The sequence below is a fragment of the Neopelma chrysocephalum genome, unplaced genomic scaffold (assembly GCF_003984885.1).
Source record: "Neopelma chrysocephalum unplaced genomic scaffold, ASM398488v2 Primary Assembly neopelma1_24, whole genome shotgun sequence".
Lineage (NCBI taxonomy): Eukaryota > Metazoa > Chordata > Aves > Passeriformes > Pipridae > Neopelma > Neopelma chrysocephalum.
In genome coordinates this window covers 26795838-26814310 of record NW_020897693.1, presented here as the reverse complement: position 1 = coordinate 26814310, position 18473 = coordinate 26795838, and the positions used below count along the sequence as shown (strand labels likewise).

The 18473-nt window shown below is 35.1% G+C and overlaps 1 protein-coding gene across 6 annotated transcripts in view; it reads right to left on the bottom strand.

Annotated features, from left to right (window-relative positions):
- The window catches only part of DPH6 (diphthamine biosynthesis 6), a 206509-nt gene that overhangs the window by 144624 nt on the left and 43412 nt on the right, over positions 1-18473 (bottom strand). For all 6 annotated transcript variants that reach the window (XM_027709122.1, XM_027709095.1, XM_027709132.1 and 3 more), the window contains 2 exons: positions 17943-18061; positions 2743-2804 (listed from right to left, as the gene is read on the bottom strand). In XM_027709122.1, the coding sequence (XP_027564923.1) occupies positions 2743-2804; positions 17943-18061 (181 nt within the window). The remainder of the gene's footprint in view (positions 1-2742; positions 2805-17942; positions 18062-18473) is intronic.

The following is an 18473-nucleotide window of genomic DNA, read 5'->3' as shown; positions in this document are numbered from 1 at the left end:
TAACAGATAAAACCTGCAAATATGGGGTTTGAGATTAAGCCACGACAGTAATAATTTTAGTGAAACCAAGTAAGTAAGAATCACTTCCACTGAGCCACCAAACACTATGAAGAATACATTCAATTCACGGAAAATACCAGGTAGCTTTGGATTTCATAGTTTATTATTTTCTTTTTAAAATTAAGGATGGTGACATCAAATGCAAAAGAATACTTCTTATTAGCACAACTAAAATTGTGATACTTGCTGCTACAGTTTTAAAGAAAGTCAAAACTGCTGATTCAACTGAGGTGAGTAGCTATCCATCTGAACCCCAGTGAAGTTGCAACTTGAATTTTGGTAACAGGAGCTTTCTGTGAATGTAGGGACAGTACTTTCCTCCTTTTGGCTTACATAACTTGTCCCACATAAGTATTAATTTATCCAAATGTGACTGAGCAGTATGGAACTGATATTACAGCAATGTTGATGCTTCTGTTAAATCTATTCAACAGTAAGTTGTTCATTGTTTCATGATTATAAAATTTTATATTTCCATAACTGTCATTTAATAAGATTTTAAAGAAAGAGTGCTCTGAGAAACAGAAACTTTGCTTTAGTGATATGCAGCAACAAACCAGGGGAGGAGCACATAAATATTCTTAAACTATGTATTATTTATATGGGACTCCAAAGATCTTCCATTTCTGCAAATTTATCAATCAGTGGTCACTTCTACAGTGCCCACAGAACGTGACTTCACAAGTCAGTACAACTGCTTTTCCACAGCAATGGAAAAGCACTATATAGCATTTCAGTGTCAGAGTCAGCCTATGACACAAATGTGAATTGCAACCAAGTCTGAAGTGCACCATGTTCATGCAGTGCAATGTCAACTTAGCAGTCAGGCTGCTGGAAGCAGTCTAACCGTGATCATGAGTGGTGAACTGAACATTGTGGTCTCTGGTTCTTAGTGGCTCATTAGCTGAGGCAAACAGCCATGCTAATACAGCTTCCAAAACCAAAGTTAGCTCAGTGTTCAATTAGATTACATTACCTAATCCAAAAGTTCAGTGATGCTTGAAGTAGTGAACTCATTCCCTCTTCCTTCCTTTTCCTGTAGAAATTCAATCTCTATTTTCCAGGATAAATCCACTCTCTCTTTTAACTATTCTTGTATCTTACAGATATCCCTAGATTTAGCAATTATTTACTGGTTTAAGTGTAACTTTTTTATCACTCCTTGAAATAAAATGTCTGCTGTTGGCAAAATATCAAAAATATTTTATATATAGTTAAAGTACACTTATGTTTGTGTACTCCTACTGTATGTCTCTGCCACTGCTTTTTTACCTGTACTACAAGGAAGACATTTAATTCCCTACTTTCCTTCCTTCCCTTATTCTGGAGCAGGAGAAAACACCTTTCCTTCCTAGTGCCTGGTATTCTTGAATTTTTGCTGTAGTTGAGATGATCTAAAGAACTAAGTAAAGAAAGACTCACAAAAAATAGATAAAGAATGGGCTCTTTATATCAAACAGTTTACATAGCGGAGGGGAGGGGGAGGGGAAGAGTTATGGTCAGATCCTCCAGCTCTGAAGCAACAAACCTCAAGCTAAGAACAAACCAACATAATCTCTTCAAGTAAGGTTATTTGAATGTTATGGACCTTAATTCTTCCTCTTCAGTTTGCCAAGTATCTATTATCTATCTTCTTCTCTCCAGCCGTGCAAATAACTAAAAAAATGGAGTTAAACTCAAGATATAATTGCTATGTAACTCCACTGTCTTTCAGTAGCAAAAGAGATTTTTAAAGTTCCTAACAAAATCTGGTTACTTTCCCTTTCTCTTCTGCAAATTTGCCATGCCCTTTAGTGTTCCAGAAAAATAACTTATGAAGCCAGGCTGAATGGTAACTATCCAGATTAAGAATGAAAAGTATTTTTAGAAGATCATTTTGTGGAAATTCAGACAGCCTACACTGATGAAAGTTATATCAAGACTCTCTTAATAGCCAAACAAGAAAATAGTTGTGGGTTTTTAACAGGTTCAAGGACAAGGAATTCTGGTAAACTGGCATTCTTACAGATAATATATAAAAACATGCTTTCAGAACCATTATTCTTAAACTTTACTTAGCTTGATGTTTGCTGCTTCTACATCAAACTCAAAGAAGACTCAAGTACAAAATCTAGTCTTTTTCCTTTTCCCTAGTTAAATAATTTTTCTTTAAATAAGTCTATTAGCTCTGCTTACAAGCATTTTCCTGCTTTTCGGGCTACATAACCCTTTGCACACAATTAAGTACATCCTCAGGAATAAACCTCTTATTTAATTTTTGAAAGGCCCTACTTTATGCAGTCTGATTATGTAAATGGTAGGAAAACTCCAGATAGAGATATCTTTGGGGATGTTCTTTATCACCTGTGATTTTGCCACTACCATTTCTTGCTGTGAAAAATCTCCAACTTCCTTGCAATTATTTAGCTTTATCATATTGACATACAAGTAGTGTTCCTGCAATACTGAGGTTCCTTGCCTATAGTTTGTTTTAAAGACCATTTGTGAACTATGTCAAGAAATAATGTTTTTCATATTGAAAGTGCATATCAGAGGCTTATATTCTATGTACAAAGATAAGCTTTGGGTTAGCACCAAATTTCTGAAAGTAAATTTTTATTAGCTTAATTTTACTGAATTTCTACCTGTGTTACTTTTTTATTGCAACTTTACCTGTATGAGTATCCTTTAAGTAATACTCACCTCTAAAAGAATAGGCTCCATTTGATCTAGAGTTTTTCCTAGATGCTTATCTGGATCCAAACCTGCAAAAAACCCCAAAAGAGTAAAAATATTTCTTATGAAATACTGTTATGACATCAAGAAAGGCTTTTTTTTTTTTAAATATAGGACGTCTCCCTTAGAAACTCTACAGTATCTAAAATAATTTCTATCCTAAAGAAAACACACTTAGTCAGAACTTTCTCTTATCCCCTCTGGGCAACTAGTTTCCATCTTTGTGGAAAAATAAAGCCCACTACCACTTCACTACATGTCGACTGCAAAAGCTATTGTTTTCCTTTCTTAGAAATTTCATTAACCAGTGAAGTAAACACACAGGTCCATGGTAATAAAAATAGCAACAGATATTACCTCTTTGAGCTAGAAGTTACCTTTGTAGATATCTACTTAATTCAAATACAAGTTAATTTTTTTATAGTTCCTGCAACTGAAAGAGACACAGAGTATTTTCCATATTTTTCTGCCATATCACATTCTCTGTGTGTATTACCCACATACAAATATTTAAGATTAAAAAGGATGGAGATACAAAGAAAACTCAGACTTACAGAACATTTTGAATGTTGTACCTTTTGATCCACCACAAAATATTGTGTATGATGTCTACATTTTGATTTATTTTTCTTTGTGAAAATGTAAGCCCTATTAACATTTGATAGCTACTCTAACTTGCTCTTCTGTATTCTTGTTTCAGCTTTCTGACTTTTTGAGTTTGGCCAACTCATGGCAGTTAATGGTCACTTCTCAGGGATAAATCAAATAATTGGCAGAAATCAGTAGTGCGATAAAAAACATCCAGGAACAACTGTTTCAAGAGCTGACATCTTCCACCAAATAAGTATGCTAGCTGGATTTGACACTAAGTGGTCAAAAAGTCATACCATGTGAACTAAATGAGAAAAAACAAAATGATAACTTGTGAAAGTGAAGGAACACTGGAAAATTTTCAGTTATTACATTTTTACTACTCTTAGTTATCGTGGTTTGTACTTTTTTCTGGTAGTGATAGAAACACTTGCCCATTTCTTCCTACTCTACTGCTTTATACAATAATAGGTATCATTAAATAGCTGCCACCAGAATGACTCAATTCAGAAGCAATTTCTGAAGTATGTACCTTGCAAAGCACTTTAGATCATTGATGATGAAAGCTGTTCCATAAATGTTCAGTACACTATTATATAAAGGCATTTGTGAGCTAAAATAGCTGATATGTCTTAATTTTTACAATCATGATCTTGGTATATTTAAATTCCAGTGAAATTAAAACAAGTTAGAGTGAATGAGATTTCAAAACACTAGGAAAGTTTTAAAATATTTCATTAATGCACATTAAAAATTCCCTTACTATCTAGGGGAATGCTTTTAGAACTGCTTAATAATTAAAGTGAAAGAAGACTGAGGGTTTTCCCCCCCTCTATTCCTTTTTCATATTGGTTTATTGCTTTTTATTAACAGACTAAACTGTGTGTGCTAGATATACAATAATAATAATTTATTCTCATGGAAATAATTTTGAAATATATTCATTCAATTTCAAAAGTCCAAATGATTCTGGTGATCTCTTCCAATTTACATCAGTTTAGCATTATGTCTTTGATTGTAATGAAATAGGCCAAATAAGCAATTTCTCTTAAAATAAACAAATGAGTACCATATTAGAGTACTCATTTCACACATTTATATTAACAGTCTTCCTTAACATAATTACTTTTCTAATATAAGTAATCCCCCTCTACTTGATAAAATCAAGTTCACTTCCTTTAAATTTAAACCAAGGTTTACAAGCATGTGAGAAGGGAAAAAGTTGTCAGAATCAGACACACTAACATATTATTTCTTTCACAAAGTTCTCTTTGATATCACAGATATACCTGCTGTTCTGTCTCCTAATGAATACAAAACAATAATTCAAAAGAAACTATGATATAAATAGTTTACGAAATAGAAATAAATTATCTGTGTATACACTAAAAAACTCTTTAGTAATATCCCACACTTACACGAAAATCTGTGGAAGTACAATGCATCCTTTCTGTTTCTCAGCAGAATTCTATTTCTGGACAGCTTGTCTCTCTTTTGAAAAATATTATTTCAGTTTTCAATAGGTGTGTATTATGATTGAATAGAGATTGCCTTACCTGGTAAAGGCATCAAGAACTAATGTAACCTGTAATTTGCAGAACCAGTAATCCGCATCTCAAATCTCTAATAGTATGCATGCACAGATACAGCTGTACATCTGCTGCTACAATTAGTATAATGAAGTATCTAGAACCACACTTAAAAAACTTATTATAAATCCATAGTTCTATTTGGTACTATTGGTACATGGTTCTATTTGTTTTTTCTTTAAACAAAGGAGTAGATTGATTCAGATTCCTGAAATGGCTTAGACTAAAGAGAAAAACAATGTATTGTAAATTCTTAGTACTACAACCTCCAAATTTTTCCTCAATATAACTAGATGTGAAGCAAGCTGGAAGGGTGGATAAACCAACAACAAGGTCCAGGGCCTGGATGACTCTATGTAGAATTAAGAAATTAATTAGGAACTATAGTTTGCAGCACTGACATCTATTTTACTTAACTTGCATGTATCAATGGGATGCAATTACAATTCAATTAAAATATTCACTTTTATTACTTCACTGACTGACCTTGAAGTTAATGCCTGTTTTATTTAATTGCATCATCTATGAATAAATGTTAACCCTAAAATGTTATGAGCCATTATTTTCAATGCATTTTAACTCCTCAACTGAACTACATCCATCAATTTATTATGTGCTGCCAAGAGAGCAAGTGGGGTTTTATTTCTTTGAGACAGACCAGCACATGACGACAGAAACATCTCAAAAGATTTGATAATGCTGTTTTTAACAAATTGTGCTTTCACCTCCAGTTTTGTAGACTAGTTTTACTGTAAAATCAGTAAGTGATAGCACAAATGGTATAATCACTTCCAAATTATTTCTACTCCATCTGTAATTCCTGATAACTCCACTGCCAGGAGAAGAACTCCTTCCTGAAGACATCAACCATGGTTGCAGAACGCTTTTATGCAATTCCACAAGACAAGTGCTGTAGGTAACTGCAGCAATGTCAAAAAGATTGGGGAGGAAATTCAGGGCTTTGTTCTGTAGTGAAAAAAAGAACATTAGTAAAAGGCATTTCACTACTGTTAAGTTATGCAAAGGAACTGTATTTTAAATGGTTCACTTTGTACATACGTATTAGTGTAGTATAAAGCCCTCACCTGAGGGGTAACTACATGTTATTATTTGCAGTTATCAAGACCATTAGAAAACCATGTTACATTTTCATGGTATTACATTCAGCTAAAAAAATCCACATATTAGAGCCTCATCTGACTAACAAGAATATGTCTTATACATTTTCAGAATTTCAAAATAGTCTTGATTTTGAAGGAAGTCTTTTAATATAAAAAATTCTATTTTTACCTCTAAGTAAAATGTCAAATAAATAAAAATAAATCATAACTATTGGTTTTAAGAAATGGTGGTACATAAAATGGTGGTACATAAAAGTTCTTCTAAAAGTTACATTGAACCAAACTCTAACCCATAATACATGAACAGATTGTAAAAGAATCACTATCACATACACATACATCAATAAAATATGAGTTAACTGTATTATCTGTTGATAACAGGGAAAAAACCTCTATCCTTTCCCGACTAACCAACCTTACAATTCAAAAAGTAAATCTTATTACTCGCTGACTTCTTCCATAAAATAAAGTTAAAAACAAATCTCCAATATTGCTATTATGATCATAATCTTCTTGAAATATCATATTCATAGAATTAGCATAGGTTTTTGGAGAAAATAATGGAACCTATTTTAAAGTTACAGCAATTTGAAGATCTCTTTTTTTTCCTGACTTCTTGATAAATATTGTTGATAAGATTAGTAGTAACTGCCATCATTACGAATGTCAGGGACAAAGACTTAACTTCTGATGATGTAGGCCAATACAATGCACAATAAGGTTTCTGGAAAGATACTAATCGGCTGCTCACCAAGAGCAGAATTATTTAGAATTTTGAATAAGAGGTAATGAAAAACTTCGGTTTTCTGGAACCAAAACTAATCTCTTCATCTCTCTTCTCAGTTTCTTTATCATAAAGAAAACAGGGTTACCAATAAGGTGATGGGACCTCTAAGGTAAAGAAATATGTATAGAAAGCAAAGAATATATAGGATAAATGCAACCACCCATCTTAGAACTCGAACAGAGAAAACAGAACTAATTTTGAAGGTAAAATCTTCTACTTTAAATGTGCTCTTTTCTTTTTCTTTCTAAGTAAACAATAAAAAATCAGTGATTTTCAGAAGGAAGATGAAGTGCAGAATATAAGAGTATGTTTTTATTAACACAGGAAAAGCCCAGACATAACAGTAATAGTTGGTAACACAGGCTTACTCTGTAGGAGTGCAGGAATGTCTGATAACCTTCACCAAATAGAAATGCACATGCCACACAGATATTCATGAATTGTAAACCTATACCTTAAATTGCCTTGAGGCAAATTATTCCTGTTATCATATTTAGATTTCATTTCTGTGAAGAGCTGAGAAGTGAACTTTTTGTCTGGTAGCAGAACTTGACAGGTTCATAGTTGATTCTTAACTTCCTCATAACTTTCACATATGAAAGGCTGTGTTAAGATTGGTGAACTGGATAGATTCCTTGAATTTCCTTCTTGAAAACATAAAAAAAAATGGTAAAAGCTATGTTGTGGGGTAAAAAGTGTTTTCCCCTGGAGTTAGAAAAGTGGTAACCCCCGAGGGGGTGGTGTTCTTGGTGTAGGGCCCAATCAGAAGCTACATTTCACTCCTTTGAAATCAATATATTGCAACAGACCGGAAAAGAAGGAAGATGATGTAGCTGGAAGAAGAGAAGTAGCCATGCTTTAGGTCACGAGGAGAGAGGGGCCAGGAGCCCCGCTGGGGGCCAAGGCCCCCCAGCCCCCAGCTGAGGGCTGCAGGAACTTGGAACAGTGTTAAACTGGGCCAAGTATGGTAGCTAGGAGCTGGGGGAAGTTTCCTTGCTGTGAGTGGACAGCCAGAGACACTGAAAGCGGTGGCGGAGCAGTACTGAACAGAGAACTGTGGCCGAGAGCCAAAAGAGATAACAAGCAGCAGAGATGGCACGGAACCAAGCTGAGAAACGCAGAGCTATCTGACAGAGAGAGAGAGGACCAAGCTCAGCGCAGGCTGTTTGGGGGTGTGCCTGGCTTTATTTCTCCAAACCCTTGGAGACCCCTCTTAGAAGGAGGGGGTGGATTTCCATTTGAAGGGAGTCCTGAAATGCAGCAGCGCCGGAGAGAGGAGCTGAGAAGCTCAGAGGCGTTCTGGAGCTGGACCAGGACGGAATGCGAGGGAAAAGGCCTTGCCCCCCCTGCTGCCATGTTGGCAATTGAGACAGAGCAAAGGAGCTCTGGTAGAACGCTTGGGGCAAAGACTGAACTGAGAGCTGCCCTAAACGTTCTGACTCGAGGGAACTCAACCCCTCAAGGAAGGGACTTTCATGAGATGTCATGCATTCCGTGATATGACCGTGGTGAAGGGAGTCTTGTCTCCCTGCCTTCGCAGTCCACAGGAGAGAGACCTTCAGCTGGAGCCAAAGGGCCAAGGGGTGAGAGAAAACCCCTGTATTGTAATGGAGAGAGAGATTTTCCAGCTATGACAAATCCAGCTACGACTGCTGCCTGGAAGAGGAGAGACACCGCTGCCCTGAAAGTGGGATCTTTCCTTCTTCCCTTCTGAACTTTTATTGGAGGGAAAGGAGGGACTTGATCTAATGTAAATATATTGCTTTACCATAGGAGAGATAGTTAGAATTGTAGTATTATAGTATTTATTTAAGTAATAAATTGTAATATAATTCCCTTCCCACCATACTCTCACACTGAAGCAAATTGTGGGAGGGGGGCTTGGACTTGGAAATTGGATTTTTGGGGGTCTCAAACTGCCACAAGCTGCTTATTTTTTTTTATAAAAATGAAGAAAAGTGCAATAAATACTGGGTATTACTGCACCTCTAAAAGATTTGAGATGAAAATACTTCTAATTTATTGTAAAAAAGAGCAAAATTCATGCAAGTCAACTATGTATCTACTTCTTTTTCCCCCTTGTTTTCCTTTTTTTGCTTTTTTATGCTTCTTTTCTTTTTTTTTCCTATGGGGTAATTTATCCACTGTGAGAATTGTACAGCGATGGAACCTGAAGATATAGTAACTCTTTCCAAGCTAAGTGATAAAGTTATTAGACGTGGTTCTAGCATATATTTTCAGTGCAGTTTAATTAGGACCTCAGTTTATCTTCCTTCTCGAACATTCATCAAGTATGTTCTAAACTAGGTTAGTCTGATGTCACAAAATTTTAGAATTCTAAGAGGTAAAAGGATCTAAAAGTCTTCACAGCAGCAATGTTAATTTTTTCTATAATCTCTTGTGATTTTTTTTTTTTAACATCAAAGTTGTTTGTGTTCTAGTTAGATCCAGGATTCAAAGCAATTTAGCTCTGTCATTTTAGGAACAGAAACCTCAATAAGTCTTTGAAGAAATTTTGTATTGTTTCATCAAATAACAAGGCAATATTTTCAAGCAGATACTTTTACAAAATCACAGAATTACAGAATGGGTCAGGTTGGAAGGGACCACAGTGGGTCATCTGGTCCAATCTCCGTGCTCAAGCAGGGTCATCCTAAAGCACATTGCACAGAATTGCATCCAGATGGTTCTTGAATATATCTCCAGTTTGGGCAATCTGTTCCAATGCTTGGTCACCCACACGATTAGGAAGTTCTTCCTCATATTCAGGTGGAACTTCCTGTGCATCAGTTTCTGCCCACTGCCTCTTGTTCTATTACTTGGTACCATGAAGAAGAGCCTGGCTCCATCTTTCTGGCACCTCCCCTTCAGATACTTTTCCATACTGATGAGGTCCCCTCTCAGTCGTCTCTTCTCAAGCCTGAACTGGCCCAACTCCCTCAGCCTTTCCTCGTAAGAAAGATGCTCCACTCAGTCATCTCTTTTGCCCTCTGCTGGACCCCTGTCTCTCGTACTGAGGAGCTCAGAACTGGACACAGCACTCCAAGTGAGGCCTCACCAGGGCTGAGCAGAGGGGCAGGATTACCTCCCTTGCAGGCCATTCTCTTCCTGATGCACCCCAGGATTTCACTGGCCTGCTCAGCCACAGGGGCACACTGCTGGCTTGGACAGCTTGGTGTCCACCAGGATCCCCAGGCCTTTCTCTGCAGAGCTGCTTTTCAGCAGGTCAGCCCCAACCTGTACCAGTGCTCAGGGTTATTCCTCCCCAGATGCAGAACACTGCATTTGCCCTTGCTGAATTTCAGAAGGTTCTTCTCTGATTTTTAAATCTCTAAAATGTTTGTAGTTTAAAAAATTGTGGAAGAATTGCTTAATAACAGTATTAAACTACTTTTAGTCAAATTCAAGACTCTAGACAACAAATGGTTCATCTCATTTGAAATAGTGCCTCAGTTAGCTTTCTCTCAGGACTTTTAATGGATTTCAGAGTCTTAAATTAAAAGTTATTACAGGTTCAGTTAATACAGCCACATATGTATGACTTTCCTGATATAAATTTTTCGAGTAGAATTTCTTTAGAGCATTGTTTGCTTATTAATCTACTTCATTCAAATAGTTCAACCAATCTAGCACCATAGTGTGAATACAAAAGGGTGTGCTGCTTTGTCCCTGTTAAAAAATTCTGGTATTTCATGCTTTGAACAGTTCTAATGCTATTAAGCTTTGAAGAAAATAATTGAAATTTCATTCAGTCGCAGAGAAAGAGGTCTGGTGTAAGTGGTAAAATTTGCATCACTTTCATTAAATTCATCCCCATGTAGGCAAGTTATAAAACTTTAAAAAGTCACAATCCCAAACTGATGAACAAAGACTTCTGACAGGGAAGATCAATAGATCACCTGCAAAGGGTTAAAGGCCAGAGCAGAAATAAAGGATCAGATTATAACAAGAAGTCCTGTAAAACTTCAACTCAGAGCGACCTGGAAAGCAAGTATCGATGGTTCTAAGGAGCACAGTAAATGTGCATTTAGAACTTAAATCTTACCAAGCACTAAAGTGCAGTGACTAATATTCTAGTATTAACAATATACCTCTTCTACCTCTGGATTTTCATTTTGTTAAGATTATTTCTGCTTTTGACATCTCTTACTAAGCTCTTTTTCTTCCACTATTTTTCAGCTCTCTTCTGTCTCTTTCACTATAACCCTTACTTCCTTTCCTGTTTCACTTAAAATGCCTAATAGTCCATTCTTAGAATGCTGTTTTCATTCAAAATTTCCTTTAGATGATATGATGTACCCAAAGTGCAAAGCAATCTTTCCATTCTTAATCCACGTTTCTCCTACTTTGTCTCTGACATCTCCTTAAGAAGCACTGCACTCAATAATGTCAACTTTCAATTATTTTTGTTTTCAGGCACATTCACTCTTCCTTCTAACTCCTGTCATCTGTTATGACAACAACATCCTTCCCATTTTCCAAAGAGGGAATCATATTTCTCTCTAACTTGTTCCTAAATCAACTTATCCAAAATCTCATTTCTTCTTTTTTTCCTCTTTTCCTGTAACACACTTAATTTTTAAACATTTCTTTATACATTATATATGCACTAAAATATCTTTCCAAAACATGATCTTACAGTGGCAACAAAGTATGTGTCATTCATATACAAGCATCAAAGAAAATAACATTCCAAATGCAAAGATTAATTTATCATCTTATTTTCCTAAACTTTTAACTTTGCTCTGAATCAAAACTTTTCTTTACTTGAAGTCCATTCCTAGTTCTCTTTTCTTTTACTCATCTATTTTGCATCACACTCTTCTTAAATCCCAAGCTACTTTTGTTTGATTTCTGGTCTTACATACAATTCCTATTTATCTATGTTTATCTTTTCCCATGTGAATCTTCCCCCTCAGAAAAAGAAAATGGCCTTAGCTAAAATGACTCCTGTGGTTTCATAATTGTTCCCAAGTCTTTGCATACAATGTCTGTTGAACAAACAGGTGTGATACCTTTTATTATAAATAACATGAATGATGCAGATAAATGAGGCAGTAGACAAATACATTAGGGAACAAGCCTAGGGCAAAAGTGTCAAATACACTTAAACTCTAAAGGGCCAACTAAGATTTGGAAGCTTTGTTTGAAAATTCAGTGACAATGCCATATGCTAGCTAGGAAACAAGATTTAGAAAGGGTATAAGACTAATAAGAGTATCTTTCCTGAGGTACATCGTAGGTAATCTACCAAATTTATAATCTGAAAAAAATGAAAACCAAAATTAATTAAAAGTGATCATATGTTAAAGATAATCCTTTAACATTGCTCAGGAATAATTTTTCTAATAAAAGTTTAAGGCTACTTCTTAGAATTATCCCTAACAGAATAGACAAGCATTAAAATTGGAAAAATATTATGTCATTTTCTGTTTTACTTCAAATTATGATAAACAGAATAAGTGTTCAAAGAATGAACTAAGTGTTTAGAAAACAAGTAAATGTGGCACTTTGCGATATGGTTTAGTAAACATGGTGCTATTTGGTTGAAGGTTGGACTTGATGATCTTGGAGTTCTTTTCAAACCTTAACGATTCTATAATTCTAAATCTTTTTCATATTAATAAAAACAAACGTTATCAAGACCACACATCGTGAAGACTGTCATAGATTCTATTACAGCTCAGGTGTCTGGTAACTGCCCAAATTAAAAAACAATGGACCAATCACCTTTAAATAAGCTGAGCTAGCTAAGAATAATGCCAATGTTTTGTTTACTTAGCAGTAAGTAAGTAAACAATCCTTACTATACAATGTGTAAAAAAATAAATAAATGGGATCTCACATTGATTTCCAAACAAAATGTTACTCAGTTCCTTCTGTTATGTTTGTGAATTGTCTGAGAATTTTTTAAAATATATTTAGAGGAAACAAGTATCTTCACCTGTGATGATATAAGAAGTACCTTCAATTTTCTCAATAGTGATTTTAAATTGGCTCAGTACTAAAAACTACAGACATATTTTCAAAGAATACTGCTCTTCTTCATTGCACAGACGATACACTCAGACAAAACTCACAACCACCAACTTTACTTTAGGATATGATCTGACATTACAGACAACTCAATTTAGTAATAAGCTTTCTATTGAAAGAGAGGGTTTCGTCCTCCATGCAGCAGTGGCTTCTACAGAGGAAGTTTCCTGCACTCACAAAAAGGCAGACCAGATGCAGCCACACAATCACTGGAGCTTTTAGAGGGGCAGAAACAAGCAGAGACTTGTGGTTTGGAAGAGTCAGCTAGCAGTGGGAAGGAAAGATTGACCTTTTGGCAGCAACTTACTATTGGATCAGTTTATCTGTAACACCAAATTCCACCCTCAGGAGCTTAACCTGGAACTGGGTGGTGCTAGTTCTTTTTAAATGTACTACTTTATACACAAATCTTACCTCTCTGAAAGTTAATGAGAGTATGGCTATCAATTTCAGTCAGTCAAGACTTCCCTTCCGTACACTAGTGGCACGCAAATAACAAACAATAACACAGACACCTAGGTCATTAGGCTTAAATAATAGATTCATTATACTGAGAAGTATCATTCTTTTTGGTAAAAACTCATATACAAAAACATATGCATCCTTAAACTATCAGCTTTTCAGAGGACTCCATGAATAGCAGCAATATACCAATTTTCTTGACCATGTGAGGCAAGTGTGAAGATCTTCTCACAGCAAGGGAAACTCAAGTTAAATATATATGCTTCAGACAGCTCATTTTAGAGAAGGAATTCAGGATTTCCTGCCAGACAGGAGATGGCAATGGCTTCCTAAGTACTCCCCTCACTACTCCATTGTCAGAGGGAAACAGCCTGGCTAAGTAACTAGGACCCCACCATCTCAAAATTTAGGCTCAGAGTCTGTGATTTCAACTCTACCCATGGCTGAGCATGTAGAATGTCTGTAAGTACTCATATCAGCTGGACCTGCAAGATAAAGGATGTAGCCATGCCATAAAAGAGCTCCACTTCCTATGCAGGCTGAGGACACAAGCTAATCAGTCCTGATTCAAATTTTCAGCTTTTATTATTGCCCAACAGTTGAACAACACTATGGTATTATTTCTCTCCTCTGGTCCAAAGAGCATCTAGAAGTTAGAAACACAGTTTAACCATGAAAGAGTTTTTCTTTTTCAATTTCTTATTTCTATTATCTGATCTCATAATAACAATTTTTAAGGTATTTAACTAAATAATAAATCATTAGTTTACTATAACCAAACTGGGAAGAAGCTGCAATTTATAAAGTAATAATGCCTATTAATCCCAGAAAATACAGAAATTTGGTCTTATATTCTCATTTTATCTGAAACATGGAAAAAGAAATTTCCCCCTCATATTCTCAAGCTGTCAGTGTGAGCTTATAAAACTTGCTGAATGTAAATGCTAGTCTTAAAACTTCAAGAAAAACTAGAATCACTGAGGACAAACTGCTTTAAATGAATGACATAAAATATTCTCATATATATGAGAACTGAAATTTGTCACTTCTTAAAATCTACAGTGGCACTTAAGTTTTAGTGCACTTAAGTTTTAGTGTTAATACTTAACAAGATTTAGATACAATTAACTACATAAGTAAAGTAAAACTAAAAAAACTTGATGCTCAAGTTTTACTGAGGAATGACTCTATGAGGAATTCAAAGATTCATTCCAAATGTAACCCTCCTACTTTCCTCACTTCCACATGTGTACTACACTCTGTACTGCAGAGGAAGCAATTTGCTTTAGAATGTGGCACAGGTAAGACTGGTATATAAAGTTACCAAGATTTAAAGTTATATGCATACTCTGCAAGTTAAATTAATCCGTAAAACACATCCAGGGAGGAAGGAGATCAAAAATGCCTCTTCTTATTGTGTTATATTACACTATCTCTGTTCTATTATAATAATAATAATGGCCAGTCTTCGCGAACGAAGATTTGGGGAAAGGTCTTTTACCTTTCCAGCCTGCGCAATGGATTTTTTAGGTGAGACACAGCCTGCGCTGAACTGAGCCCACCCTTTAATCCTAAGGTTCATCTGCCGGGGCCAAGCAAGCTTGGACAATGGCAGTGAGGTCCTCAGGACGTAGGTTTGTTTAGAGTGACCTTCTCATAGATGGATGGCCTCACAGGCCTAACGAGCTCCATCTGCCCGGGGGACTTGGGATTCGAACCCGTGGTTGCAGCAGTGAGAGTCCTGCATGCTAACCACTAGGCCACCAGGGGTCCCCATCTCTGTTCTATTACACTGTGCTTTATTACACTGTCTCACATGAGCAATGGATATTACTGGAATTTCAGGCACACACACGTTAAAAACAATCAATACCGGCTTCAATTTTATCTGAGTAACCTCATTCTGACTTTCTGGGATTTCCCCTGAAGAGAGCTATATTTCAAAGATAAAAGTATCTTGTATCGTTAAGGCATCTTTAGTAACAAGAAAATGGCACTGAGGATAAATATGCATGAGTAGCTTATATACATATATATGTATATATATATATATCTATATAGTGCTCAGGTTTGCTGCTAGATCATGGAATGTTTTTCTCTCATCAGAAAGAAAGCTGATCTACTTACAGATCAACAGAAGGCATGTGAAAAAGGTTGCTAACAATACTTCTTTTGCATGAAAGTGAGAGCAATTGGCATCCCATCTGGAAAAACACACAACTCTGAGATAGAAAACTCTTGCTACTGGCAAAGTTTATGGTATTAATTTGTAATGGTGGATTTAGGGAAATGTACTAAACTAATGCTCATTTACTTGCATAATTATGTGTTTTCTGCATAAAATGACAGGCTTTTACCCTGTCAATACTGGCCCTGAGTTAATAGAAAACAGGACAAGGCGGGTGTACAAGTAGGCCAGCCCTGAGGAATGTCAAGCTCGGGTTACAGATTTGCTTCTTGCATTAAGATCTGTACAATGTATCACCTGACGCATTACACTTCAGACTCTTAAATATGTTATTTTAAATATTTTCATTGCAGTTTAGCTTTGATTATTAATGTAAGAGGCAAAAAGTTAAACTGTATCTTATCTTCTTTGCCACTTGATATGTTAAACAGCCTTCATACCTTAAATCCACTTTAATAAGGCATGCAATTATTAAAGCATTACAGAATGGCCCCAGAGCACAAAAGCTCCATTAAATTTGCTTACATCTAATTATGTCTGCCTGAGGCAGGTGAGAAATTGACTTTGATAAGATCTTTCTTTTACCTGTAGCCAAAAAAATAAAAAGGAAAAATAACTCTGAGTGATTTTCTATCTAATTGCAATCTACAAGTATTTATGGTATTCTCTCTTACAATGAATAGCCCACAAAAGCACTCTTTGTGCACTAACTAGCTCATTTTAAGTTTTTTTAAGACTGTAGAATACAAAAGACAAGTTTATTTTGCATCAGGCATAAGACAGGTCATCAATGATGTCTACTTTGGAAATAGTTTTATCTATTATTTAAACCCTATATTTTCTTTAAAAAATAATTATGATGTGAAAGCATATGTTACATATGTTTTTTTTTTCTTCATGTTAGCATAATCAATGAAAGTATTCTATTTTATGGAAATAGAACAGAAATATATAAATGTCCTTTACATGGCCTGAAAACTATTATTTTAAAAATGTTTTAGGTTTTTTTTCTGAGTGTTAATTTGAAACGAGTGTTTTATAGTAGAAAACATTGCATTTAATTCCTATGCATTTGTAACTGGCCTTTCAAAATTCAGGAAAAAGCTATTAAATTACACTGCTTTTTACCCATAAGTGAATGAGGGAATGTGGTATTTCTAATCATTCTAATCCTTCTACCAGCCCTAGCAGATCCTAGAGAACAATATATCAAGACTGTCATAGCGATAATGTCAAAATTAGTTAGAAACTATATCACCTAAAGAGGAATAAATAAATAAAATAAATAAAATAATTAATTTTTTAAAAGTAATGGAATTCATCCAGTCTACAGGGATTATAATTCAATTCTTCATTAATAATTAAGGAGAAATTACTTCATTATAAAGCATTCTTTGAGGGAGACAGACATTAGGTATTTGATGGGAACACTGCCCAGAGAAACCAACCACTGGACTTCTAATGCAAGATTACACAACACTACTTTTCAAACATACAGCTTTAACCACTGATACCGCTTGTATGATACATTCTTTGGTAGAGTGGACCACAAATCTATAGTCAACCCAGAAAGAAAAGGTCCTTTGGTCACACTTTAGGCATAAAAACTCATTTGATACTCTTAAACAGAAAACTGCATAGAGGCTTGAAATTAATACATTGTACCATTAACGTTTCTCATTTGCTCCTTTGGCTTTTAGAGCACATCATTCCATAACACTTCCTATAAAACTTCATCTGACCTTATCTTTACATTCAAGCAATAAACAAATATGTTATCTTTTGTATTGATTTGCTTCATTATACAAACCTCATTTAACATATCTGACAATGAAAAGATGTTGATTTTCTGATATGCTAAACAACACTACTGTAAATACCACATTTTGGAATTAATGATGAATTATTTCTGTTTGCTATTATGCTTTACCAACTCAAAGACTGTTGTTATGCAAAATATTTTGGCCTCATAATTACATCTTGTTGAATATTAACTTCTTGTACTTCTATTAAAAGTTTTGCGTTTGCTTTATAATATTGTCTAGTCACCAGTCTGCATCATCTATAAATGACAATACTGTGAACCACTGAATTATGCATGTTTTATACTGCAAATCAAAACCAAACTAGAACAAAAAATTACAAGAGGAAATACGTTAGGAAAAATTACTTTTCAGCTTTTCCATGTCTCCCTTAAGAATGAATTGCATCTTGGTAAATTAATTATTCAGACATGATGACTGTTACTGAGCCATGTAATTTTTTTAAAATTTTCTTCATATTAACACTTCATATCCTAAAATATAGAAAAAAATTTTTGTTTTTCTGTTATGTTGTGGATTTGCCCATGAGAAGTTTCAATAGACAATATTGCTCAGAATCTGAATACATACCAAAAGCTGCCACTTTTATGATTATGGCTTGAATGTTAGATAATATAATTTCTTTAAGCAACATTTCCTGGTTCCAACGCCAAAGGTAAGCTAAAGGCTGAAGATTAAGCCTTCTGCACCTTAAAAACAAACAAAAAATTGTATAAAGCCAAGTGTTATGCTTTTACACAGCATGATTCATGTAAAATGAATGAAAATTTTTCTTTTCCTACCTTTAAATAATTTTTCTTTTATATTTCAGCATAAACATTAAGTCTAATACAAAAAAAAAAGAATTGGCCTATATAACAGACACAATTTCCATCACATAATTCCCTTTTTTAATTAAGACTCTTAAAAGAATTACAACCTATCTCAACTTTAGAGTGTGCACAGTAGAAATGACAAATCAAAGCTCCTGATTAATGATAACAGATTACAGATTTCAAGGAATTAAGGGAAGATATGCACATAAGGATTCTCTCCATTTAATTCCTGATAACAGGATGTTCCTCTATATTAAAACTCTGGTGAAAAATAGAGGTACTTGAC